This window comes from Mobula hypostoma, chromosome 2 (genome assembly GCF_963921235.1).
Source record: "Mobula hypostoma chromosome 2, sMobHyp1.1, whole genome shotgun sequence".
In the NCBI taxonomy this organism is placed as follows: Eukaryota; Metazoa; Chordata; class Chondrichthyes; order Myliobatiformes; family Myliobatidae; genus Mobula; species Mobula hypostoma.
The window spans coordinates 203250543-203277871 of record NC_086098.1 but is presented as its reverse complement, the minus strand read 5'-3'; the positions used below and the strand labels follow the sequence as shown (position 1 = coordinate 203277871).

Genomic DNA, 27329 nt, shown 5'->3' with positions numbered 1-27329 from the left:
ATAGGGAAGTAAAGTTTGAGTTCACAGTTGCTAGAAATGTAAGGCAGAGAATGGTTGTTCTTTCATTAATGAGAGGAAATACAAATCTAAGTCCTCACTGTATTTGAGCTTGCTTAAAAATATTAATAGCTTCATTGGCACAAACTGACTATATACCCTTCCTATTTGGAATTTTGTCACAATTAAAAGTAGAACAATTACATTAAAACAGGTCATGGAAGCTTGAATTAAGAAACAAAAGCCATAGTATTAGCACAGTAATTTCAGGTTTTGGAAAACATTGGTTAATACTCACAGATCTGTCCGTTGTGTACTGGAGCAGGCATTGCACTGGCCACGATGACATTAGTTGCCAAGTGTTCCTGGACCAGGTGAGGATGTAGTGAGTGGTGTGTATGTGGTGTTTCATTTGCAGTTCCTGAAGAACAAAAAATGTATGAGAATCTGGAAAAAAGGCCAACAAGATAAACTTGCAAAAAACATTTAGATTACTTACATAAGTTTAACAGGACAATTAAAAGTACAGAAAAATGAGTATACACAGAGAGTTAATTCAGGGGCTGTCAATGTGATGGTGAATTACCTCTAGAACTGAGTAGAAAATAACCCATGGTTTCTTTGATTGTATTCAATGCCGAACTTAGACATCAGTTTTAGCAAAATGAAGCACCAAGTTAACTTTGAATAAAACATTCTTTTAAAAAGGATACTAATTTAAATATTATCCTTTGCTTTAACATGATTTTTATTATTCTTTGATTTAACTTGAGTTTTTTAGGGACAAACCTAATTATGCATTTTGTTTAAAATGGCTTCTTACCTCCCAGAAGCATCTCTTGAAGTAGATTGTCAATCTTAGCCATCCCAAAGAGTTTGACAAACTGAATTTGCTCTATCATTTGCCAGGTGATACTCTGTAGAGTAGGAAGCAATAGCAGCAGCTCTCCAAATCGACCGCGAGAGTCATACTGTCTGTCATTAATATAGTCCTCCAAACTGACTTGTACCTGGAACCGCATGCGCTTGATTTTGGCAGGGTTGCTGAGGCCCTTGGCATCTGCGGATAGGAATTAATTCATCATTTCAAAGCTGTATTGTACCACTTCATTTCCTTGCCTATAATCTGTTGTTAAAAAGGAGAGATAATCTGGTTTATAAAAATGTGAACCATATTAGACGTTTTATTTCAGGTAATTGGACTATCACAGTATGACATTAGAGGATATTGTTCCTGCATTTTTCAGAGTGCAAATGGCCAGCACTGCAAAAGCAATGCTAGATTGATCACATCAATATGAGTTGACATAATGGACATTGATATCTGAAGCATAGCCATAAACATTAAAAAAGAATCTGCAGCAAAATTTAAATTCCCCTATCAAAGCTTTCCCTATCAAGACTCCAAATCTGTAGCAAACTGTTGCACTTGGACCAGAGACAAGTACCACAAACAAAGGAATAAATCCCATCTTATGTCTATACCTTTCAAAAAATTAAGAATTGGCTGAGAGTTTCCTTGGAACTGCTTTGGCTCTGTTAATTGTGCCTTAGTTAGTTTACATGATTTAACAGGGTGTGTGTTGCATCTTTATGAAGTCACTGTGTTAGTGGAAAAGTAATTCTTGGGAAAGTTCAAGCCTAAATCTTAGTTTGATCCAATTGTACACTAACTTTTTGCCAATAGAATGAGGACAGCAAAGCTCTGACTTCCTGTTGCTTTTCAAGATCTTACTTGAATAGGCAACACTTATTCCTTGATACCTTAAACAAGTGTTCATTAATCAATATGAACTAAGGCAGTGTGTACTTGAAAGTTATATAAATGCAGATAAACTTAAATTCAAACCTGAATTGGTCTTGGAATTGCTCGAGCCTTAGTGAGTAGAGGTTACTTGGATAATGAATTGAATCAAACTTAAAAGAATTATGACACCCTGTTTCCTCCCTCTGAGATCATCTAACACAGAAAGACTATGAAAGGAACCTACAAACTTTGCATTATATATGGCTCATTTATTCACCAGAAAGGTTGGCTGAGCTCTTGAGAAAATTTCAAGTAGTAAGGAATAAATCGAATTTGGAAAACCTGTTGACCCAAGTTCATCTAATATACTTGAGAATAACATTCCTCTACCTACCCATTCAGTGGGGAATGGTGGATGTTCTAACTGAAAGATGGCATGCTATTTTTAGAGTTTTAATGTTGTTCTAAATGTATCTTTTGTTTGGACTAACAAACAATCCACTGGAAGAACTCAGCAGCTCTAGCAACATCTGTGGGAGGATAGGAATTAATTACATTTCGATCGAAATCCTGCGTCAGGACTGTTTGGACTACTTACACATAGTATAGGGGTTTAAGCACTGGCCATTAAAGTGTTACATTATATAACAGATGACTGACTAATTTAGTTCTTTGGAAGTACTAGCTTCAACAATCAGTGAAAAGTTAATATTGATGCAAAGTTTCTACTTTTACAATGATGAGTATAGTTATTTAATGCCCATAGCTTAGCATTCCAGTTTCTATGCTTATGTTGCATATATTAAGCTGTTATTTCTTTGCCTGCAAACTGCCCAGTACATCTGACCTTATTTCTGTTGCTGGGTTCTGTCTTGAATTCATGGAAAGAGTCATATTGAGCTGAGGGGTCAGATGCAGTACACATCTTGCCCCTCAATTTAGTGCTGGATTTCTGCAGTTATTGTCCAGAATATTCTTACATCTCTCTTTCAGCACCAATGTCAGCAACCCATACTAGAAAGAGTGCCTAATAGTTAATTTTACAACTCTGACAGATTATGGACATATTTGTTGGTAGGTGATCTTGTAGAGTACCCTGCTGTATCCCAAGGAAGGAGAAAAAACAAAGGCTCAGTTGAAATCCTAACATACCAATTTCTAACCTGGTGGTCATAGTCTATAGGTGGTCTTTGACCTTTCCTCCTCCCCCCCCCCCCACCCCAGTTACAAGGTTAGTGAAGTGGAGGTAGGAAGTGGCAGACTGGAAACAGATATTCTGAATGTTGGTGATCATATAGTCAGAGAACTCTGGAAGCTAAGGAATTCTGAGGGACAAATTTGGGCTATGAAAATCTAGTAAACATAAATGTATGAAGAAAGTCCTTCTGGTGGTATTGATCCACTCTTTTCTTGGATATATCATGTCCAGATTCATAAACATCTAAATAGAAACTTAGGGTGTAATTTTACCTACATTTCTGGTAACGCTCATGCTTTATTAAAATATTTTTCTTTTAAAAAAGTTTTTATTTTATGGATTTAGTTAAGGGGAATTAACAGGTTCATAGAAATACCTTTCTTATCTTTTATTTGATATACTACACAAGTAACATCTACAGACTTACTTTTCAATAATCAGCTATGAATTATTATTTTATGACATTATGACATTAAACGTCATTATGTAGAGATAGCCTCCTATCATACTGACAAACAACCTACAAGGAAGCAATCACTGAAGAACATAATGCAAATAGTAAAAACATCAAGGGAGGAATGCTTTCAAGACTACATGGCAATCTTGTAGAATATTCAGCTGTCATCTTCTTAGTTTCTGGCATGAAATGAATAACAATGTAAATCTCAACAATATACAAAGTGCTCTGTTATTGATAATCTACAAAGCAGATCTTAATGTTGACCCACTCAGTTCTGTTGCATGCGTCTCTGATGACCTACCTGGATCAAAGAAAACAATGGCTTTTAAGCAAGCATATTCATTGTCGTCTATTTGGATCTCCTGAAACGTCTGAACTAATTCATCTAGAATTCTCATTGCAACACGGCTTATTTCCAGCTCCGGACAATTGCGTGGAATGATGTAGTCATTTCCTTTAAAGATGAAAGGAAGCAGTACAGATTTCAAGGATATTCCTACAATGTTCTGAATTGACTTATTATCTCACAAATGTCTCATGCATAAAAATATATTAAAAATAATTGTTTTACCCAAGAGCAGAACATCTTTGTACATCATGGAACGTTTGGCAGCTCCAAGCAGTAAATGTTCCCCAGCATGGGCTCGTAGCAAGGCAACCTACTCGAATCAATCCATGATTAATATTGATTACATTTTCTCAACTCAAAACTTGCTGATTATTAAATAAATCAGAGAATCTTGCAACTTAACATTTCATTGATTCCCTTTAATACACATATAATCAAGAATTAACTTCATTTTCAATTCTTGAATAGCTTTTCAGTCCACCCAATAACTAGGCAAGTAAAATGAGAGCTAGCAAATTTAATATTGAAATCAGAAAATGTTTTCTCACAAATAGTTCAGGAAATCAAAACCGTTTCTGAAAAAGCTGGTGGAGAATTTTAAGGCTGTTACAGATAACCTTTTGTTTCTTTGGTTTATCAAGGAAAAAGATGTAATGGGAATTACATGGGGTTGAATGGAGATTATGTTGTGATCCAATGAAATGTCCCAGCAAGCTCAAGCTGATGGAAATCTGATATTTCTAAGATGGAAAAGTATGCTGCAAGCAAGATCTATTCCAAATGGGAAAATAGTTTGGTAGCTTGGAATGGTTTCACAGCTTTTTTTTTTTGGCTATTTTCTTCCATTGCACCAAAGTCCAACCCACATCTCAACTTTCTATAAAAAATGCGAAGTCAGAAAAGGAACTGCACTTAAAATAATCCGTGCTTAAACACCACTATGTTGGCTCTTGGGAAACAAAGCATATCAATTGCAGCTTATCTGCTCCAATTTATGCTCCTTAGCAATGTTCCTTCTATCAAAAATACTGACTCAGGTTGAACTATGGTTTTAGTGATTGCCCCATGACCGTAGAGAAATATATTTATGCATTGACAAAATCACAGTGTTCTCACAGCATGCCCTTTCATGCGGCCAGATCCTCTCATCATCTGTTTTAATGTGTTCCTTTCATAGTGATGTGATGACGCTTAATGATACAGTAATGGAACTCCATTTTGAAACTGGGCATAATATATGCTGTACATCCTCATGCACGTAAGTATGATCTATCCAAAGTTTTTGTATGGAGTTGTATTTTATTTGTTCAGTCAGTAATTCATTTTGAACTGAGCTAGAAATGCATTTCTTGGTCAGCACAGTGTTTGAGGGGTAAGATCAGAGAAAATAACATTTATTATACTCACTGGCCACTTTATTAAGTACACCCATACACCTGCACGCCTACTTGTGAATGGAAATATCTAATCAGCCAATCATGTGGCAGCAACTCAATGCATAAAAGCATGCAGATATGGTCAAGAGGTTCAGTTTCATTCAGATTGAACATCAGAAAGGGAAAGAAATGTGATCTAAATGATTTTGACTATGGAAAGATTTTTGGTGCCAGATGGGGTTGTTTGAGTATTTCAGAAACTACTTATCACCTGGGATTTTCACACACAGCAGTCTCTAGAGTTTACAGAGAATGGTGTGCAAAACAACAAAAAAAAATCCAGTGAGTGACACTTCTCTGGGTGAAAAAGCCTTGTTAATGAGAGAGATCAAAGGTTAATGGCAGGCTGGTTCAAATTGACAGGATGGTGGTAGTAATTCAAATAAGCACGTGTTACTACAGTGGCATGCAGAAGAGCAATTATGAATACACAGCACGTTAAACCTTGAAGTGAATGTGCTACAGCAGCAGAAGACTACGAAACACACACTTAGTGGACACCTTATTAGGTACAGAAGGCCACCGAGCGTATATATGACCAAAAATGTTAGGAAGGATTAATAAACTTTTATTACTGTCAGTTAACTGTGGTGTTCTATTCATGTAACCACAATACCTCCGAGTGTATTTTTGTCTCTTGGACACATGAACACTAATAACACAGTATAAAAGCATGCGTAGTAACTATTATGAAATGACTTAACTTGATGTGTGGGTGGGACTGATAAAGCAAAGGAACTTAGTACTGAAATTAAAACTACATTAAAGTATTTGTGCTCCTTTGGAACTAGTAACATAAATTTCATGGAACAAGCATTAGGTAGTTCTTCAAAATAAAAAAAAATGCTGAGGTATTCAACAAATGATATGTGTAACAATTAGTGACTTAATACTTTGTTTGTCCAGTGTTAATGTTTCTCACAAATGTTTAAAATGTAACATTAAAATGGTAAAAGTGTTGTGTACAACAATAAAATGTTTAACTATTTATTCCAAAGAAGAATGTCAATGAGGCTAGTTTTGCTTCCGTTGTTAGATTTTAATGTTAACAGTGCAATTGACAGGTTTAGTATTACCTGAAGCTACATTTTAGTTTTCCTAAATCTCCTTTTTGGTTATTTCATCCATGTTCAGCTTCTTCCACAAGGCACGCGTATTTCCTGGTTGAGAAAGCTCCTAGGGAACCATCGTTTCCTAGGCCTTTATCAGTACTACTCCTGCCAAGTGTGAGAAAATATTGAGGGTACTATTGGTATTTCCTTACAAAAATGTGAATGAATTTGGAAGTCAGCATCATTGGAGAGGGGAGGAAAGAAAGGAAGGAGTTTAAATTTATTATCCATATGACCATGTCAGCTCTAATTGGCCATATCTCACAATTAATAAACATCAGATGCACATTGTAACGTTATCATATTCTTTTAGATATTTTACATTCATTGTTTTCAAATGTGAGAACATCTGGTGATGTTCAAAGCAACATTCTAATTGTGACAGGCAATGGATTTTAAAGCGATGCATTTTCTGGAGAAGTTTTCTTTGGAAGTAAGTCGGGTGTATTGTATTCACTGTAATTTTGACTTTCCCCTAGTTAGAACTTCCTTAGGTGTCACTTTTCTACTTCACATATTTCAGGGATTTCCCTATTCTGCATTGTCTTAGAGGCACACATATCTCTTTGGGAACAAATAGTGTGGTGCACTGCATTTAGTCTGTAGGGAGAGGGTTTCAATCAACCTTCCATCATGCACACAACCAGTGAGTACCATGGACTTTCACCACTGGATTCCAGGGTTCAATAATTTGGTAGTTTTCATCTGCTCAGTTGAGATGTCAGCTTCTCACACCAGCTGCCTCCTTTACACCCTAAATTCCCATTGATTTCAAAATATATTTCCCTTCTTTTAACCGCAAAATGTTTATGAAATCCTTCCCCACATTTTCTTGTTCTATACAATGCATCATCTTCACATCTCTAAGATGCCCCCAAAAATTCTGGGGCTGAAAACTGTAATATAGTTCTCATTATATGCACATGCAGTTCCACTCTTTGAGTGATTATGCAGAAAGTTTGAAGTTAATAACTCATCGGGGTGATTGATAAGATCGTGGCCTAAGGTAGAAGGAGATGAGTTATTAACTTCAAACTTTCTGCATAATCACTCAAAGAGTTGAACTGCATGTGCATGTAACAAGAGCTGTATAACTAATTTCCTTCTACCTTAGGCCACGAACTAATCAATCACCGCACATATGTATTTTATTAGGGATTATGAATACATAATATTTTCATTTTTCTTATAAATATGCATTGAAGCAAACCGAGCAAACTATTAAATCTGAGACGCAACTTCACTCCAGAATGCATCACCTATCAGTTCACCACTGCACTGGTCACTAGAAAAGCAAGTTCTAGCTCTTGTACTGCACTCATCTCACCTAGTTAGTGCTTTAAGTAATGTACTGATGTTACCCCACCATTTCCTACTCTGGGTGATGAATATTAGGTTTGCACAGTGCCGCAGATATCCATTCCACCAGCTGTGGTAGTTCTTAAAGAATTATTATTAATTTGTATTAAAACAAGTGTTCCAAACCTGGTCGTCCAGTGCTAGCTCACAGAAAGCTGGGATGTATTTGGCCCACTCCACTAGGACCAAAAGTTGCTGTTTCATGGACTCACAAACATCACTTATCACAGCAATCTTTTTAGATCTGATGTCACTATTTATAACTGAAATGGGAGAGGAGATCTGAAATAACAACAACAGATGAAACAAATGTTATTTAACACTCTGAAACTCAGTTTATTAATTTCCCTTCAAATAAACAGAGGAACTTTGTACCATGTAATTAATTGTGTAATTTCTTATGACAATTTTGTCAGCCTTATTGATAGTCTGAAGCAATACCTGTTGGTCTCCTATTTGAGGATTGAATATGGTTGCAAAAGAAATTAATTGTTTATTATTAGTAAAGAACACAGTACCAGTACTAGGGGACATATCACTCAAGATTCGGAAGAATAGATTTAGGACGAAGATGAGGAGGAACTGCTTTTCTGGAGATTTGTTAATTTGTGGAATTCTCTGCCCAATGAAGCAGTGGAGGTTACCTCAGTAAATATATTTAAGACAAGGTTGGATAGATTTTTGTATAGTAGGGGAATTAAGGGTTATGGGGAAAAGGCAGGTAGGTGGAGGTGAGTCCACGGCCATATCAGCCATGACCTTATTGAATGGCGGAGCAGGCTCGATGGGCCAGATGGCCTACTCCTGCTCCTATTTCTTATGTTCTTATGTTCAGATTATGAGGTATTCTTGAAGGGTTCTGATTCCGTAACCCTCTAAGGCTTCTGACTGAGGTCTTCAATAGCAAAGTAAGGACCACGAGGAATGGGTCCACTTCTATAAATACTGTTAGCGCTTGAACCATAGAAATTTAGGAGTATGAAAAATGATGGCACAATTATATATCTACTGGAACGTGGGCACTCACAACACCAGTAAGATATAGAAAATGAACCTACAATGAATTGCTCAAGGAATGTCAATGCATATTTAATCACTCCAGATCAAAACAGAAAACTTGATCATCAAAAACAAGCTGATGGCAATAATATCATTTTAAAGTTCACCAATCACCAGTTTTCACCACAAAATATCAGAAATTCTGTTATCAATCTATCACTGCAAATTTTGACTGTCAAAAGAATCTGCTGTCTTGATGGGTTTGTAAATCTTTTGTTCACATCAAGCCAGCAGAGGATCTGTTGTTTGCATTCAAGAGCAACTTTCATTGCTCTATTCTGGGTGTTATACAATAAGCAATATATTGGCCTGCCTTATGAATATTTACTTCTAAAATGAAGAGCTACTATGAATTATAGTGGTAGGTCATCAAAGGTATTAGGCACCTGGTTTTCTTCTGGTAATTTGTGGTGGAGGGGATCTGATTGAAACATATAAGATCATTAAGGGATTGGACACGCTAGAGGCAGGAAACATATTCCCGATGTTGGGGGAGTCCAGAACCAGAGGCCACAGTTTAAGAATAAGGGGTAGGCCATTTAGAATGGAGTTGAGGAAAAACTTTTTCACCTAGAGAGTTGTGGATCTGTGGAATGCTCTGCCTCAGAAGGCAGTTGAGGCCAATTCTCTGGATGCTTTCAAGAAAGAGTTAGATAGAGCTCTTAAAGATAGTGGAGTCAAGGGATATGGGGAGAAGGCAGGAAAAGGGTACTGATTGTGGATGATCAGCCATGATCACAGTGAATGGCGGTGCTGGCTCGAAGGGCCGAATGGCCTACTCCTGCACCTATTGTCTATTGTCTAATTTGTATGTTGAAAAATCTCTGATTAAAGCAGTTGCTTCAGAGAAGCTTCCACATTTACAATGTTGTGCACATAAGATAAAACAGATTAGTGCATTAAAGCCAACAAATTAAAACTATGTTGCACAACTAGAGATAACAACATTCGACACTGAAAGGTCAAGCCTTTTAATTGTTTTGAAGTTTTCAATTGCATGCGTTCTATAAGTTATCTATTTGGAGCATATAAACTACTCAGGCAAAACATCACCGTCAGAAGATAACCTAGTGACTAAATGATCTGTTATTTGGAGTTAATGTAAACGCATCACATGCAAAAGGTCTTAAAATGAATCACATATCTGTGGTGTCAGGAAATCATTTAAAGTATTAATTATCTGCATGACTGATTTGGGTAATCTAAAGTAGTAGAAGGTAATCTATTACGGTGCATCTACTAAAATCATCAATTTATATTCACTGTTACTCTTTTAATGGAACTGATGAAATTATGTTTTGTATTTGTGGCCCCTTGCCAGCTAGTTAACAGCTAGTTAAAATACATTTTTATCTAATTTTTAAAAGTGCTGTTTATTTGGTCAGTAGCTCCAATCACAAGGTAGACGAATATCTATGCGAACTGCAGTTCAAGAACTAACCCCTACCTAAATAAAAAGGTGGATGATTTAGAACAGTTTTTGGCACAGAGGTTATAATAAACTTAAAATATAATCAAGCCTGTTGTGTGTTAATTGGTGAATGAATCCTTCTGCAGAAGCCACCATTCGTGCTGAAACAAAACATCTTTTGGCTCAGGAACATGAAGATATTTTTGATGAAGAATTGGGAAACTTGCTTTCAGCTGTCTTTGTGCTGACTAAAGCACAAGTGAATGAAATGATAATTCAGCTGAATCCATAGTAGTTACTTGCTGTAATGCCATGACACAAGTTTCTAAAGCATTGTTTATTTGATTTACTATGGCCTTAATCAAAAGAGTAGTCATAGGAAAACAATTATAATTTACAATCTGGAGATTAAGTTCAGACGTGGAAATTTTAAAATAGAAAAACATACAGAGGAAAAAGAGCAACAAAAAGGAAATGAAAACTAAAGGAAAGAGATTTAACATGAAAATAGATTTAAAAAATCATTTCTTGAAGGAGTTCTGAGTAACCAGACTAGCATTGTTATAAAGTGCCAATGATCGCTTCCATCATATTTCAGTGCACTAGTCCATGAGCTCAACTTTAATGCAGTTCACGGTATGGTCAAGCAAATTGTGCTTTCTGGGAACTTAAATGAGTTTGGGGTAGGTAGTGCATAGGTCAAAGCTATAATCGGGGTCCTGGGCTCGTGAGTGAGCAGTTTAAATGACAGGGTCTGGAGAAATGGGTGTGTTCAGACAAAAAGATAAAATCTGGGGCCTGGGTATGGCTTGGCAGAAGGATCAAGGTCAAGGAGTGGCTGCTATCGAAAAGAAAGATGAGAGCTTAGCATGCTCGTGGCAAATGGTGGAGGTATTAAAGTAACAATGCAATGCTCTGGGATATAAGAAGAGCAACAATTTTTTGCCAGGTTGATGAAGTCCAACCACCAAGTGTGCCCATCAGTGCTTGCTACAATTTAGTATAAGTTCTCCCAGATGCTCTGAAAATTAATTTCCACCTTTGTAATGGTGATAAAGGGTTGTACTAACAGAGTTATGGACAAGTGAGTTATAAAAAAACTTGAAAAATTTTATTAGCTACTCAACAAGTGATTTCATGTTGACTTGCTATTTTCTACAAAGGTAAATGCGATACATACGAACATAAATATTAATGTAAAAAACGGGGAAAATAAAAGGACAACAGGTATACAAAGTAAACAAGATAGCACAGCAGATTAATTCATTTAATTACTTGACAATTGTTTTAAAATCCAATTAAAACTAGATTTGATTAAATTGCATTATATCACTCCTTCAGTACATTTAAACTATTATTCTATTAAAAGCTTCAATTTATTTAAATTAAAACAGTCCTTATTATCCAAATTATTGAAGCAAAGGAACAATAATGATAAACTAGGCCTTAAATGTTAACTAAGTAAGTAAAAACTCTGACCAGATATACTGTATCCTCCATCTTTTACTTTGTACAATCATTTGTTAAAACATAGTAGTATAAGATAAAGTTACTGTACCTGTCGAGAAAGAACTTCTGCTTGTATGAGAGCATTAATTGAAGGCAAACTGCTGTCCTCGTAGCTTGACCTCCTTGTACTTATTCTGTCCCTTTCGTTCTGCACAGCTGGAATTAAATTCATTGTTTCTATATGATTGTGTTTTATAGGTGTACCATTAAACAGAGAAAATCTTAAATGCAATAGATACTACAGATGCTGAAAACCACAGCAAAACAAACAAAATGCTGGAGGAACTCAGCAGGTCGGGCAGCATCTATGGAAATGGAAGTTGACGTTTCGGGCTGACACCTTTCATCAGATCGGGAAAGGAAGGAGGAGGATAACAGTATAAGAAGGTGGGAGGAGGGGAAGGAGGACAATCTAGAAGGTAATAGGTGATGCCAGGTGGGTGGGGGAGAGGGGCAAAGGGCTGGTGAAAAATGAATGCAATAACAGAGGAGCGTGGACCATGGGAGAATGGGAAGGAGGAGAGACACCAAAGGGAGGTGATAGGCAAGTTCAGAGAAGAGGTAAAAGGCCAGAGTGGGGAACTGAAAAAGAGGGAATGGGAGGGGAAAAAGTTGCTGGAAGTTGGAGAAATTGATGTTCATGTCATCAGGTTGGAGGCTACCTAGATGGAATATGAGGTATTCCTCCCCCACCTTGAGTGTGGCCTCATTGTGGCAGAAGAGAAGGCCGTGGACCGGTATATTAGAATGGGAATGGGGATAGGAATTTTGGCCACAAGGAAATTCCACTTTTTAGGGATGGAGGTAAGGTGTTCAAAATGTCTATGTCAGGTCCCACCAAAGGAGAGGATGTCACATCAGGAGCACCCTAGACAGTAGACAACCCCATCAGATTTGCAGGTGGAGTGTCTGAAAGGACTATTTGAGACCCTGAGTGGAGGTGAGGGAGGTAGTGAATGGGCAGGAGCAGCAGTATTGCCACTTGGCACGATGAGTACTGGGACAGGGATTAGTGGGGAGGGATAAATAGATAATGCCATCACAGAGGGGGTGATCCCGGCAGAAAATGGAGAGTGGAGGGAGTGGGAAAATGCAGAAGTGGAGAAAGAGAAAATCTTAAAGTCTTCTTAAGTAAAAATCAAACTTGTATTTGAAATCATTAGTGTATATGTGTAAGTAGATTGAGCTGTACTTTGTAATAAATACAAAACAAATGTTTTACCCAAATTAAATATATTTATGTTAGTGCATTGCAGTGAAACATATATAATGATTTTTCTGCAATGATTCTTTAACGTAGGTATAAGAAACAGATTTGCCATCCAAGATGACAATACAGTTTTGATATGGAAGAGCATTTACCCAGCTTCATTCAGGAATTCTTAAATTTTTTAATGTCAGAAAAGTTAGTCAGAAGCAGTTAAATTTATATTAGTGAATAAGCACAAGGCACACAGAATGCTATAGTATTTAAATTGCTACCCCAGCTACTAAGAGCATGTTGGTTGCCATTGCATCCAAAGACCCCAGTCTGTCTTGTATCCATTAAAATTGAAAGTGCATGTACTGAGGTCAGCAATCATATAGCCAATATTTTACCCATCTGATCCAAATTCATCCACTTTGGAGTAGTGAGTGATAATAATGAATTTTAAGCTGTGCCCGTGATTCTGGACCACTGCATTGTTTAACTGATATTTTATACTAGTTAACCTAACAGTCAAACTTTTTTCTGAATGAAGCAAAACTTCTTTAAACAAAAACTTTTGCATGGCTCCAAACTGAAGTCACAAAAATTCTATGCATTCCTCTCAATGAAACAATTGAAAAAATTCTTCAAAGGTTGAAAGTGGGCACAGATTCTACAGTTTTTCAATGGTTGTTGTAGGTACACCAACTCTGCAGTGTGAACACCTGTATGTAATAGCATAGAGTACTTCTCTAATGAAATCTTCTTCTAGCTAAAGACCAGTTAACCATAAATGGCATATCCAAATTAAAGTAGAATATAAACTTTAAAGAAAGACCAGGTTAATGTACAATTACAAATCATTCAAAATGTCTTCTATGATGCATTTCCTTAGTGCAGATTATTGATAGAATGTCAATATCCAGAATATATTTTTCAAAATAAAGTGGTGCGATCATTTGTTCATAGTATTATAAATCTGGAAAACCTGGAAATGTGTACATCTGCATAGTGCACATAAAATTCAAACAGTTGGATACAATGAATAACTTTTATGAGAGAAAAGTGGCAGCGTGCAGTCAACTGTCCTGAGAGAAGTTCTCAAGGTTACACATTGGTTTATCAGTGGAGACATCGTGTTCAGTCACAGAGTGCAGCTTTCTGAATGTTTGTTCAGCACTAACTGGTCATGGGCCTCAAGTGAAATCTATTGAATATTAACAGATCTGGGAAAAAGATTTGAAGTGGGGAATTCGACTTTCATTTTTCCTGTTTCAATTAGACTATGATATCCTTCCATGCAATTTTATCTCAGGAAGGTGGAAATTGGATAACTGCTGTTGATAAGTTACAAGAAGGTACATGGTGTTGGAACATATATACCTGAGGCCTAATCAATATTGGTCCTTGGCCTAAAGTTTACAGGTTAGAATGAAGAAACAGAGAAACAGAAAAAGGAACAGGGATAGGCTATTTGGTTCTTTCAGATTGCTCCAATGTTCAGTATGTTTATTGTTAATTATTCATTTCAGTATACTGTTAAGAAATGTATCTCTCTCCTTGAATATTTTTAGTGATGCAGCTTCTACAAGTTACTGTGTTCATCACCCTCTAAGTGAACTGATTTAAGACCATAATATGAAAGAGCAGAATTGGACCATTTTTGCCCATCGAGTCACTCACCCATTCAATCATGTTTGATTCTTTTTTCAACCCTGTTCTCCAAATATTGGTTCAAAATGTATTGGCCCATATCCTGAGGCTGCAATCATTCATTCTGAACTCCTCAGTCACTGGAATATCTTCCTCATATATCAGCCTTGCCATCAGAGTGTCATAAACCTTTATTATTCTGTTTACATGGCAAGAGCATTCTTTTGCAGGTCAGGACTCCAACACTGCACACGCAACTCCAGTTTGATCTTGTACAATCCTCTTTCAATGTAGACCAACAAATTAGTTGCCTTCCTAACTGCTTGCTGCATCTGTACACGTATCGTTAAGCGACTCCTGTACAAGTTATGATTTACCTCTTCCTTACCTAATTTTACAACATTCCAATAAAATCTGCCTTTCTGTTTTTAAAACATAAATGTCTAACCTCACATTGATCTGTGTTATACAGCTTCTACCATGGATTTGCCCTCTCACCCATCTTGTCTAGGTCACTATAGAGTCCCCTCTGCATCATCCTTACATTTGACTACTCTCCCCAGCTTTGTGTTATCTGGAATCTTGAAAATGATATGCTTAGTTACTTATCTAAATTGTGAATAAACTGGAGTTCAAGCACTGCTGCCATCAGTCCCAATTATACACTGCCTGCTACCCAGGAAAAAAAGGACCCGTTTATTCCAAGAAACATTTTTTTTTGCCGCGTTCCATTATCCCCTTTTAGTTTCACTTATTTTGACTGCTCGGGGCCAAGTAAGCCTGAGCCAAGTGGGCCTGACACAGCTCTTGGGGAAAATGAACTTCCAGAATTGTTGTATATCTAAAATTTAATTATGAACAGTAATTGTTACTTTAAGGGTGCTATCCCGTTAAGAATTGTCAAAATGGGAGCAAGTCACAAAGCAGCAAAATGCAGGCCATTTAGCTTAACATATGTCTTAAGGAAGATGTAAGAACTTGAGTCTGTTAATATAAACAGATACAAATAATTTTCATAGATTACCTTACCATAAATGAGTCTGATGTCCTATTCACTGAGGTAGTTGAAGAGATGCAAACCCAGCAATGGGATTATGGAGACTGTTAAATTTGGGTGACATAATTAGAAGGCCAGGAAAGCCTTATTATGGTCCTAAATCAATTCACTCAGAGGGTTATGAACTGTTGCATTTTCTGCACAGCAGCTAGTGGAAGCTGCATCATTAAATATATTCAAGCAGAGAGATAAGTTTCTTAACAGTATACTGAAATGCATAATTAATGATAAGCATATTTAATGTTGGAACAGTCTCAAAAAACCTATACCTGCTCCTTCTTCTGTTTCTCTGTTTCTGCATTCTGCAATCCAGACCCACTGGTCTGGTTGCCTCTTCACCGTTCAGGTTCACAATAAAAGCTAGCATTTCCAGGAACATCTATATCCTGCAAATGAGCAGATTAATTTTTAAAAGCTGCTCGAACAGATTTAGCCTGTATGATAGGCTTTATAATATGATCTTTTGGTATGTTGGAGATGAGAAGATAAGAATTGGGAATTAGAAAAGCGGAGAAGTCAAGAAGATCATGGAACTGAAACATTCCTAAAGAGAAAATGCTTAAGAAGAATGAACGGGTAAGATTTCTAATTAGAGTCGCGTTGAGATATTAATGAGTCTAGGGACAGATGATACTCAGCGACATTGGGTAAACTCAAAAGAGCTCACACCAGTACTGTTGCAAAAATTCAGAGTGTGAAAATATGTAACTGCTTCAAGTTTGTAAAATTTGTAAATAATTTTAAGTGGAAGCTGCAGAATACTGTATCACTATTGGTTGTGAACAGTAATTGTTACTTCAAGGTTGTCCCCACTTTAAGGATTCCATCATGTGACCTCTATTCTGCAACAACATATATAGAACATTCATTGTAAAGAGCTGTTGAATCAACTATACAGGCTTTATTTGAGTTTCTGATGTCGTGTTTTAGTTTGTCCACCCTATAATGGATTTCATTGAAGGTTAAGAGCAAACTGAGCACATACAATTTACATAAATCGACACTATGGCCCTTAGTAACATACATAAAATGTTTTACATCAGTTTGCTGATAGCAAGAGCGCTATATCATTAAAGTGCATTTTGTGCATTTTTCTGGTAAACTCATGTATATGGAGTTGGATTCCTAGATTGAGTCCCTGGATTCCCCCATCTTTTTTGTTAACTTTTACTTGTAGACTTGGTAATAATCACACCAAGCTACAGTTCAGCACTCACAAATACAAGCTTTCCGGAGGAAAGCAAACATAGACGTCCACAAAGGGGAAATGGAAACTAAATGGTTGAGCTGATGACAATGGGAGGGAAGAACTTTGCTTATAATGAGAGAAAAGGGTATCCTGGGAATTCAGGCTGTGAATTCCTGAAAGCTGGAGTATAGTGACAAAGAGATAGCCCTGGATTTTGAAGAAATATGATGTCTCTGGGAGATAATAGTGATGGGATTTAAAACACAGGAAGAATCGTGATTTGGACTTAGTGAGGTAGCAGAGATGTCTAAGGATGAAAGTATGGTTATTTGAAGGAACTATGGTTTGTGGTTGGGCAAAGATGAAGAGCGAATGATTACTTTGAATGATTGATCAATAAGTCAGTAATTTGTGGAATACTGTTTCAGCCCTTGGGGAAAGGTTAGGCAAAATTAAGTTGGAATTTCATTAAGGCCCTATTTAACACATGAAAAACTTCAAAACATTAGGCTTGAGTTGAAGGCAAGGCAGATAAAGTTGTAGAAATATATTTTTAATGGTCTAATTTGAAAAAAATGAATATATTTGTTTTGAGGGGATGCAAGTTAAACTATATAAATACCTTATATTTTTTGCTTCAACCATTTGAAAAAGTGCAATTACATCACATTTGTGCAGTGCTTTAGCTTAGTTCCTGCCATTTTCTTTCAGTACACAACACTTGTTGCTCTTCATTGTTCTCGTCTGGGATATGATTGGCTTTGTTCATGGTGTATATTGCAGAAAGAGGTACATCTGGAGTCGTGAATGAATGTGCCAAAAGTAAATCCCAGGAAAAGGAGGCTAGAAGTCCAAGGAATGGCATAGATAGAGATCAGGATATCAGAAAAGGTGGGACTGTCACTTTACAGTAAGTTCTGATTTTTGAAAATCTCCAATATCCAAACTTAGATAAGGCTTTATCTAAGGGACATTGTTTGGGCTGAGTAGTTCAGACAAAAGAATACACTTGTATTTATCTTGAGAGTAATAAGATGTAAAAGACTGATGAGGTGAAGATTTTTCCTTCATTTTTATCTTTATTTGTGGACATCCAGATGATGTGCTTAGACTGATAGAGAATGCACAGACATGGAGCTGGGTGCCAACAGAGTATGGAGATGAGTTTTCCACCTTTTAACACTATAATTCAAAGCAAACTCATCTTCAAACTCCTAGACCTGGGACTCAAAACCTTTGCAACTGGAGCCTTGACTTCCTGAGCAACTGACCGCAATCAGTAAGGATTGTTCTCAACACCATTATTCTCAACACTGTTGCCCCACAAGGTTGTATCTTCAGCCTCCTATTCTACTGCTTATGCACCCATGAATCTGTGGTCAGATTTTGGTCTAATTCCACCTACAAGTTTGCAGATGGTACCATCATGCTGAGCCATATTTCAAATAATGATCAATCGGAGATAAAGAACCTACTGGCAGCAAAACAAAAGACCTGGTCTTTGACACCAGGAAGGTGCACATACTCTGTTTATATCAGCATTGCTGAATTCAAGAGGGTTGGGAGCTTCGAGTTCTTAGGAGTGAAAAACACTAATAGTTTCTCCTGGGCATCATGGCCAAGAAAGCTCACCAGCACCTCTGCTTCCCCAACTGGCTAAAAAATATTGGCATATTCCCTTTGACCCTCATAAATTTTAATTGATGTACCAAAGAAAGCATCTTATCAAGATGCATCACAGCTTGGTATGGCCATTGCTATGCCCATGATTGCAAGAATCTGCAGATAAAACGTTAAAGTATACTTCTACTTCAATACTCTGTATAACTACTTCCTTAGGTAGGTAGTTTTGTGTAGAGCAGAAAGAGATAATTTGGCCCATCTTGCCATGTTGACACTTTAGTAGCAGAAATCAGATTTCCAATATCTGCTTCTTTTTTTAACTTTCAATTACTTTGGCAGGCCAAACAGATTGGTCTCAATCTCCAGCTCTATATCTTCGCTATCACTTAATCCAATTTCCATTCATAAACACTGAGTTGGGCCCTTTGTTAAACATCAGCAAACAAAATATTCCTGAAGTAATGAATGACATTTTATTAGAACAATGTATTGAAATTTACTCATATGCATCAGTCTTATGATGCTGCAGATGGAAAGTTAACAGGGATCCATCAGTGTAGACACTATCTCACCAGACAACTTGCCATTTAATCATCTCTTCTTGCTGTGAAATAGTCTTGTTTGTTGTAAGGACATTACTTACTGATTGTATTTCTTCTGGAACCTAAATTTTATTAGTTATAAGTGCTATGGATTCTAATCTTTCTTTTAAATCAACTTCTTCATAGAATTAGGTTAAGAACATTGCCTGAATACAAAGCTCTTCAGCTATCTTCTTCTAACACTTGTGGAATATCTACGCAATGTAAATGTCTCATTATCAACAGGCTCTGCTTCATGTATACACTTAGGTTTCTTACCTTCCTTTTTCATCCCCGCACGAAAGCACTTTTTTAATCTGCAGTATCTACATTGGTTTCGTTTGTCCTTGTCTACAATGCATTGTCTATTAAACCTTGAAGAGAACACAAAAAAATTACATTGTTAACAACTATCAGTCACCAATAACAAAAGAATGTGGACACATTGAGCTTTTTACATAGCACCAAATCAGATTGCTTTAAATGTGCAAATCTAACGATAGAATAATTTATCACCAATATTTTTACAAGCAAACCCTCTCTAATCAACAAGAATGAAACAGAGGGGAAGCATGGAATTACATCTATTCTTAGTTATTGTCTCACTAAAATTAAATTATAGCTTCACTATTAACTGTAGCTTAAATATTCTTGTCATAGGCACAACAGTGGAATTGCCAGCACTTCCATCTTGGGCACTAGCTTACAAAGTACCCAGGACACCTTTAGGGAGCGGTGTCTCAGAAAGGCAGAATCCATTATTAAGGACCTCCAGCACCCAGGGCATGCCCTTTTCTCACTGTTACCATCAGGTAGGAGGTACAGAGGCCTGAAGGCACACACTCAGCGATTCAGGAACAGCTTCTTCCCCTCTGCCTCCCGATTCCTGAATGGACATTGAAGCCTTGGACACTACCTCACTATTTTTAGTATACAGTATTTCTGTTTTTACACATTTAAAAAAAAATCTATTCAATATGCATAATTGATTTACTTGTTTATTTATTATTATGTGTTATATTATTTATCATTTATTTTTTCTCTCTCTGCTAGATTATGTATTGCATTGAACTGCTGCTGCTAAGTTATCAAATTTCACATTATATGCTTGTGATAATAAACCTGATTCTGATTCTGATTCTGAACAACCTGGTCACTTTGAAGAATTAGTTGCTCTTTACAAGTAAATAGTTCAATTGTTTCCAATTTGAATTGCAATTAAAATGGCATCCAGTTAAAATATTTCAGTTTAACATATCCTAGGTCATAGAGCTCAATTATAATAAATTACAGGGTGCATTTTCAGGTTGAGTATAAGAATAAATATTCTTTTCTGCCATTATATATTATGATTGTGAGTATGTTAGATAATTTTTTGAGGGGAAGTTACTTTGAAATATGATTATTCTTTGGAGACTAGACACAGGAAAAGGAAACATGAATGAATAAATACTGTTGGTCCTCAGTATTCCATTCACAAACAGTGGATCCTTAACCATCCTTTATGTTTAGTCTGTATAACCATGTATTCTACCTACTTCTGTCAGGCATGACATCCCAACTGCATGCCAACTGCTAGTCTGATTATTGCAATTTCATTGTCACGATCTTTTCTCAACATTTTCACAATGAGGCCAATGACACTTAAATACAGCTTTTTTTCTGAAAATTAGCAAATACATTATTTACAGCCAGTAAAGATGTCAGTGCAATTGTGGAAGGTGGAAAGTGAACACATAAATATACATTGAAACTATGTATTCTATATGTAAACAGTGTCTAACTAACATGGCATGTAGCTCGTCTTTAAATACAGTACTGAGTTCTCCTAATAGTTACTTAGCAAAGATTGTAGCTTATTATCTAAATAAGGTTAGCTGTTTAGGCCTCAAAAATTATCTTGCACCCTCAGCAATGAAACACCCCTGAGACTATTGAATCAGATCAGATGCTACTGTTTTGAAAGTTTAACAATGATAATTTTTTACATTATTGCTTTACTGCAAACATACAATAGTTCTCTTGGCACACTATTTAGCTTCCATGTTCCTCACAGATTTCATATCCTTATTTTTTAAGAGAATAATCAATTCAGTATATTTTTATGGCAGATTCTGTATGTAATTTTATATTTGTGGCTCTATACCAACGTTGCTGGGTAAATGGAATTTTATCCTTGTTTTCCTAACTTGTAACATAATTGTAATGGAGTGAAACTCAGTGCTAATCATTAACAGAATTGGAATGAAGGAAAAAAAACTGTAGGCATAATTCTTTAGAAACAGAGAAGAGTCTTTATAAAAATCTCTGGTTGCCTTGGTAGAGATTGTTCAGTTATTCAAATTATACATTGTTATATTTCATAGACATATCATAAAGATGTTATCAAAGGAAATTTAACAGAAGTGTCCATCCTTGGCTGGTACCAAGAAGTACAGTGGCTCCACCTAGATCACAAACATCCACTTACAGTGGAGCTTTCTTATGTTTATTTCTCATTTGGCAAAGACATTTTATGAGCAGATGGGTTATTAGATTTCTTGCAATGTTCATCTTAACCAAGGCCATTTACATTTCTCTGAATGGAAATTTCCTCAGGTGGGCATTGTTGAGGGTAAATAATTTATCCCTTGTTTCAAATGCCTTGACTCCTGATTCACCTTTGCATGCTTTGGCTTTAGTAAGTAATAGAAGTCAAAATAACTAAACACTCAGGACATCTGAATGTTATCAAACCATGACAACATGGTTTTATGAAAGGTAAATCATGTTGCACGAATTTGCTCAAATTCTTTGAAGAATTTGGCAGGGAGAGTTGATAGAGGGGAACCTGTAGATGTGTGTTTAGATTTTCAACGTGCCGTATAGGAGCCTGGTGCATACGTTAAGAGCGCAAGATACCGAAGGAAGTGTAGTGGCATGGATTAATAATTTACTGCCTCATAGAAAACAGAAAGTTGGAATGAATGGATTGTTTTCAAGCTGGAAGGAGAGTCCCAGGTTTCTGTTTTTGATCCAGAATTGTTCAGTTTATATACTAACAACCTGGAGTAGGGAACAAGATGTAGTGTCTGAGTCTGCTGATTGTGACTTTATGACATTGTGATTCTGCAATGACATACAGATATTCTATGGCTGGCAAAAAGCCTGGGAAATGGAGTCAATGTGGAGAAGTATGAGTTTGTGCACTTTGAGGTGAGGAATCAAAAGGTGGATTATTCCCTTAACGGAGATAATTTGCAAATGAATGAAGTTCAGATGGATCTAAATGATCTTGTGCACAAGGCGGTCCAAAGGAGAGTCACGAGATTAATTGCTAGGATGAGAGTGTTGTCCTATCAAGAGAGGTTAAATGGTTTAGGTCTATTCTCCCTGGACTGAGACATACAGGATAAGACATACATATTTAAGCATACAGTATCCTAAATGCGTTTTCTCCAATTGAGTGTTAAAAGTTTCAGGAGCACTTCATTCTGATGTAACTTCCTAACTGGCAGCTAAGTAAGAACATTGTGTTATTTTTCTACAAAGTACATGAAGAATTTTGGAATTTGTAAATTATGTCTTGTCTCTTGTACAGGTCGTCCATTGAGATTGCTTCTCTCATTTCCATGCCAGATGTGCTACATTTGGATTGTATTGATGCATGCACTTCACCACGAACATTTGTTTCCATGGAAAGCCATCTGACGATCACAGGTCAAAGATGAACTCTTTCTTGATCCACAATAAAGCCCAGAAGGATGCTTCAGAAGACATGGCCTGAGAGTTTATTTGCATTTAGAATGAGTGCTCAGGGGTCTGAGTAGGGAAGGTAAAGAGGAGATTTTTGGAGAATACACTGAAAATAATATTACTTTACCATCTACCAGTACCATACATTAATTGTGGGCAAATATTCCCAAATCAGTCTAACTTCTGCTAGACCAGGGGTAGGCAACCTACGACCCACGGGCCAGATTTGCCCCTCGAAGGTATTTTCAATGGCCCGCGAGCAAGTATTGAGATATTATGCTTATCCGGCCCGTGAGCGATTTTTCTTTATTCTGAGTGTTTCACGCAACCACACTGATGGACATGCATGGTGCCTTGTTACACTGGCCCCAGGTTCCGTTTTGTTCCAAACCAAACACTGGTATATACGAAGGACGGGAAGGCAGACTACCTTATTAATATGTATTAGATAGTCTTCGTGCACGCGCAGGTTTTCAGATGGGATCATTCAAATTTGTAAACAGAAACAGCGCCACTGTGTTTTAACAAGAAATCCACGCTAAATATCCGGGTATTTACATGTGCTACGATACTTGTTGAATAACTCGCGTTTTGAAATAATATTGAAGAAAAAAATTCCAGTGGCAATGAACGCAAAACACAGGAAGGTGGACACTGAGTGCCGAAATTTCCAAGATGCTTGGACACTAGATTACTTCTTCATCGAGCAAGCTGGGAAACCAGTTTGTCTCATTTGCCTAGAAAATGTTGCTGTGAAGAAGGTGGCAAATATCAGGCAACATTACGAGACCCGAGAGTTGAAAGAAAGTTGCAATTGTGGGAGTACCAGCTTCAAAAAGGAAATTGTGCACATTTTCCCACTTTTCAAAAAAGAAAAGCACAAGATCCAGGCATTTTTGTGAATATGGTCCAAGAATTGAGAAAAGTTTTCATCTTGTTTTGCTGATTTTTGCTTGCATGTAAATGAGTTCAAGCTGTTCGCTACTCCATTTGATATGGAAGTGGACACTGCATTGGAAATTTTTCAAATGGAATTGATTGAGATGCAGTGTGATGACATATTGAGATCGAAATTTCATTCTGAAGATGTGTCAGTGCTTGACTTCTATAGAAAATATATTCATCCAAGTGGGAAGTATCCTAACTTAGTGGACCATGCAAAAAAAATGGCATCATTGTTTGGCAGCACTTATCTGTGTGAACAATTATTTCCAAAAATGAAGCACACCAAGAACCATTTGAAACAAGATTGACTAATGCTCATCTGGATAATGTCTTGCTCTTGGCAACAAGTCTGAATCCAATATTGAGAAGCCTTCAAGCAACAAACAGCATCAAGTTTCACATTGATTTATCGACTGTTTGCATTAAAATTTTCTTTTTTATTAAACTTAATTTACCACCATTCAATGCATCATGTTCATATGACTTATGTTTAAAGATTCTTTGTGTCCTTTTAATAGATTCAAAAGATGCCTTGACTGCAATAAATTGCAACTAAACTGAGTTCTTTGATTACTAATTGGCATCCTTGGTTAAGCACAAATGATTTTCTAGCATGTGTTATTCATTAATTTGAGGCAAAACATAACTAGATGTATTTAAATAGATAATTCCCATATTTCAAGTTTTTTATGGCATTTATCTGGCCCACCGTCTGCTCATTAGTACGCGATCCGGCCCACAGAGGCAAAAAGGTTGCCGACTCCTGTGCTAGACAGTTATCATTCTCGGTAGAAAGATCAAAGTTCAAAGTAAATTTATTATCAAAGTATATATATGTCACCCTGAGGTTCATTTTATTGCAGGCATTCACAGTAGAACAAAGAAATACAACAAAATCAATGAAAAACTACAGACAAAGACTGACAAACAACCAATGTGCAAAAGAAGTCAGACTGTGCAAATACAAAAAAAAATACAGTAGGTGAATAAATAATACTGAGAACATGAGTTGTAGAGTCCTTAAAGTAAGTCTATAGCTTGTGGAATAAGTTCAGTATTGAGGTGAGTGAAGTTATCCACACTGGTTCAGAGTTTACAGGCTGAAGGATAGTTATAGTTGGGAGCTGAATATCCAATATCACAGGATAGGAAGGTAGGCAGAGGGGTTGGTGTGTTTCTACTGGTAAAAATTGGCATCAAATCAGTAGAAAGATGTGATATATGATCAGGAGATTTTGAATACTTGTGGGTTGATTTAAGAAACTGCAAAGGTAAAGGGACCCTGATGACAATTATATACAGGTCTCCCAACAGTAGCTAGGATGTGGACTACAAATGATAATGGGAAATAGAAAAGGCGTGTCAAAGGGCAATGTTATGATAGTCTTCAAATATTTTAACATGCAGGTAGATTGGGAAAATCAGGTTGGTAATAGATCTCAAGAGAGTAAGTTTGTTGAATGCCTACGAGACGGCTTTTTTGAGCAGTTTGTCATTGAGCCTACTAGGGAATCTGCTGTACTGGTTTGGGTGTTATGTAATGAACTGGAGGTGAATAGGGAGCTACTTAAGGCAGAGCTTGATAGGATCTTGATTGGACATGGCATCAAAGGTTACAGGGAGAAGGCCGGGGAGTGGGGCTGAGGAGGGGGAAACTAGGATCAGCCATGATTGAATGGCAGAGCAGACTTGATGGGCCAAATGGCCTACTTCTGCTCCTATGTCTTATGGTCTTATGGTTGAAGGGTAATAACGTTTATGAATCATCATTATAGCTTGTCACACCAGACAGCCAGCCACCCTAGTGTTGTTTAGCTGATGTTGAGCAGGTCATTGTCAGCTATATCAGGTGAGACTGGGCAGTTGTGCAGAATGTGTTCAATGTTCTGCAACCCTTTCGCCACACTCACAGGATTTGCTAGACCTTTATGAATTGATCAAATTGACTGAACGCTGTTTCTCACAAATAGTGACCTACATTTTTTCCCTTCTCCTACACACAGTGATTAGAAAATTATTTTGTGATAAATTAAAATTGAACTATATATGATTCTGCACATGGTTATTTTATTATACTTTAATCAGACTATGTGAATATAATTTTGGAAGCATACACTACTGAAGGAAAATTACATTATTATAAATGTTGAATATGAGATGAGATATTAAATCAAGCCACAACCTATTCTCTCAAATGCCTGTGAAAGATTTCATGTCACTGTTTTAAAATGGAGCAGGAGAGTTTCCCCTCATGACCTTGTCATCATTTATCTTTCATTAATATAATATTCCTCATTATGGTAATGATGTTTTCCCGGTGATTGTTGTGCACAGATTAGCTGCCACATTTCCTACATTTCAGCAGTAACAACATTTCAAAATATATGTAAGTCACTTTGGAAAACCCAAGATTGGAAAAACAATACAGAAAATCTAGTATATTTTTTCAAACATTACAGCAACAGCCCAAATGTTTGATATTAACTTCAAAACTGGTGTCATATTATATTTACATGCAGTATGCTCTTCAAGTAAGGATACATAAGGATCATCAGGGAATGGAAATATGTAATGGCAATAGTTAGGAATCCTTCCTTTTCATAATGGTGAAGTATTTTCTGTTGCTCAGTAATGAACTTTGCCATGTGCTTGGAGTAAAGCCAAAATGGGAAATTGCCTAAGTACACATGTAGTTGCGTAGCCTTTGTGAAATTTAAGGAGAATGAGTTTTGCAACCTAGTGAACAAGTTTGATACACTTTACCTGCAAGAATACATGTGGTTCTTTCGTACACTTCGTCTGAAGAACCCCTTGCAGCCATCACAGCTGGAAGCACCATAATGTTTTCCTGTAGCTCGATCACCACAGATTGCACAAAGAGCACCAACCCCAAGGCTGTTAGACACATTCATGTTGGTGGTTTCACTTGGAGATGTCTCTAAGAACAATAGAAACAGGTGCTGTTAAAGGTGAGTCCAGTTGTACTTAAATATGAAACATGAAGGTAACCTTGACTTGGGCAAATTGATGGCCGTCATCCATTCCACTATGTTCTGGCCAATATTTGTAAGTTAAATAAGGTTAAGACATGTACAGCATGTGGTAGGGTGATAAGGAATACTGATGAACAGAGAGATATTGGGGTTTATGTTTAAAGTTCATTGAAGGCAGCAGCAGGAGTAGATAGAGTGGAGAAGAAGACATATGGCATGCTTACCTTCAGAGTTTGAAGGATACAATATAAAATTTGGTTCGTTATGTTGCAAATTTGATTGCACTTGGAGTGTTGTTGCAGTAATGATCACAAAGCTATTAGAGAATGTGATTGCACTGGAAATAGTGCAAAGGAAATTCACCGCTATGTTGTTTGTTTTGGAGGACTTAGTTATGAAGAGAGAGTGGATAAGCTGGGCTTGTTGCTCTGAGATGAAACTTCAGAAAGATGAAATGATGGATGGATGTAAAAATTCAAACGATAGGGTAGATGGTCAGAATTTTTTTCCCATGTCAGGTCTATCAAAAACACAAGGGCATATGTTTGTAGAGATGAGAAGGATTTTCAAAAGGGATTTGAAGGTCAAGTTAACACAGTAAGCATTTGATACCTACAAACTTATAACCTGCAACCATAGGACACAGTAGCAACTGATAAAGTCACTACATTTCAGAGACTGTTAAACAGACACTTGAACAGGCAATGCATAGAGTTTATGGACCCAG

At 36.9% G+C, this 27329-nt stretch overlaps 1 protein-coding gene and 1 long non-coding RNA gene across 6 annotated transcripts in view; one reads left to right on the top strand and one right to left on the bottom strand.

Moving 5' to 3' along the window:
• The window catches only part of hnf4a (hepatocyte nuclear factor 4, alpha), a 189016-nt gene that overhangs the window by 5335 nt on the left and 156352 nt on the right, over nt 1-27329 (bottom strand). For 4 of the 5 annotated variants that reach the window (XM_063041419.1, XM_063041418.1, XM_063041417.1 and 1 more), the window contains 8 exons: nt 26373-26547; nt 19209-19303; nt 11687-11793; nt 7785-7940; nt 3974-4061; nt 3704-3856; nt 821-1057; nt 296-418 (listed from right to left, as the gene is read on the bottom strand). In XM_063041419.1, the coding sequence (XP_062897489.1) occupies nt 296-418; nt 821-1057; nt 3704-3856; nt 3974-4061; nt 7785-7940; nt 11687-11793; nt 19209-19303; nt 26373-26547 (1134 nt within the window). Of the gene's footprint in view, nt 1-295; nt 419-820; nt 1058-3703; nt 3857-3973; nt 4062-7784; nt 7941-11686; nt 11794-19208; nt 19304-26372; nt 26548-27329 lie in introns of those variants that run through there. The other variant, XM_063041416.1, reaches the window with a different exon arrangement.
• On the top strand, nt 4070-25892 carry LOC134342819 (uncharacterized). The gene is made up of 3 exons (XR_010017111.1): nt 4070-5009; nt 11836-12056; nt 22510-25892. It is a non-coding gene; the product is annotated as an uncharacterized LOC134342819 (long non-coding RNA).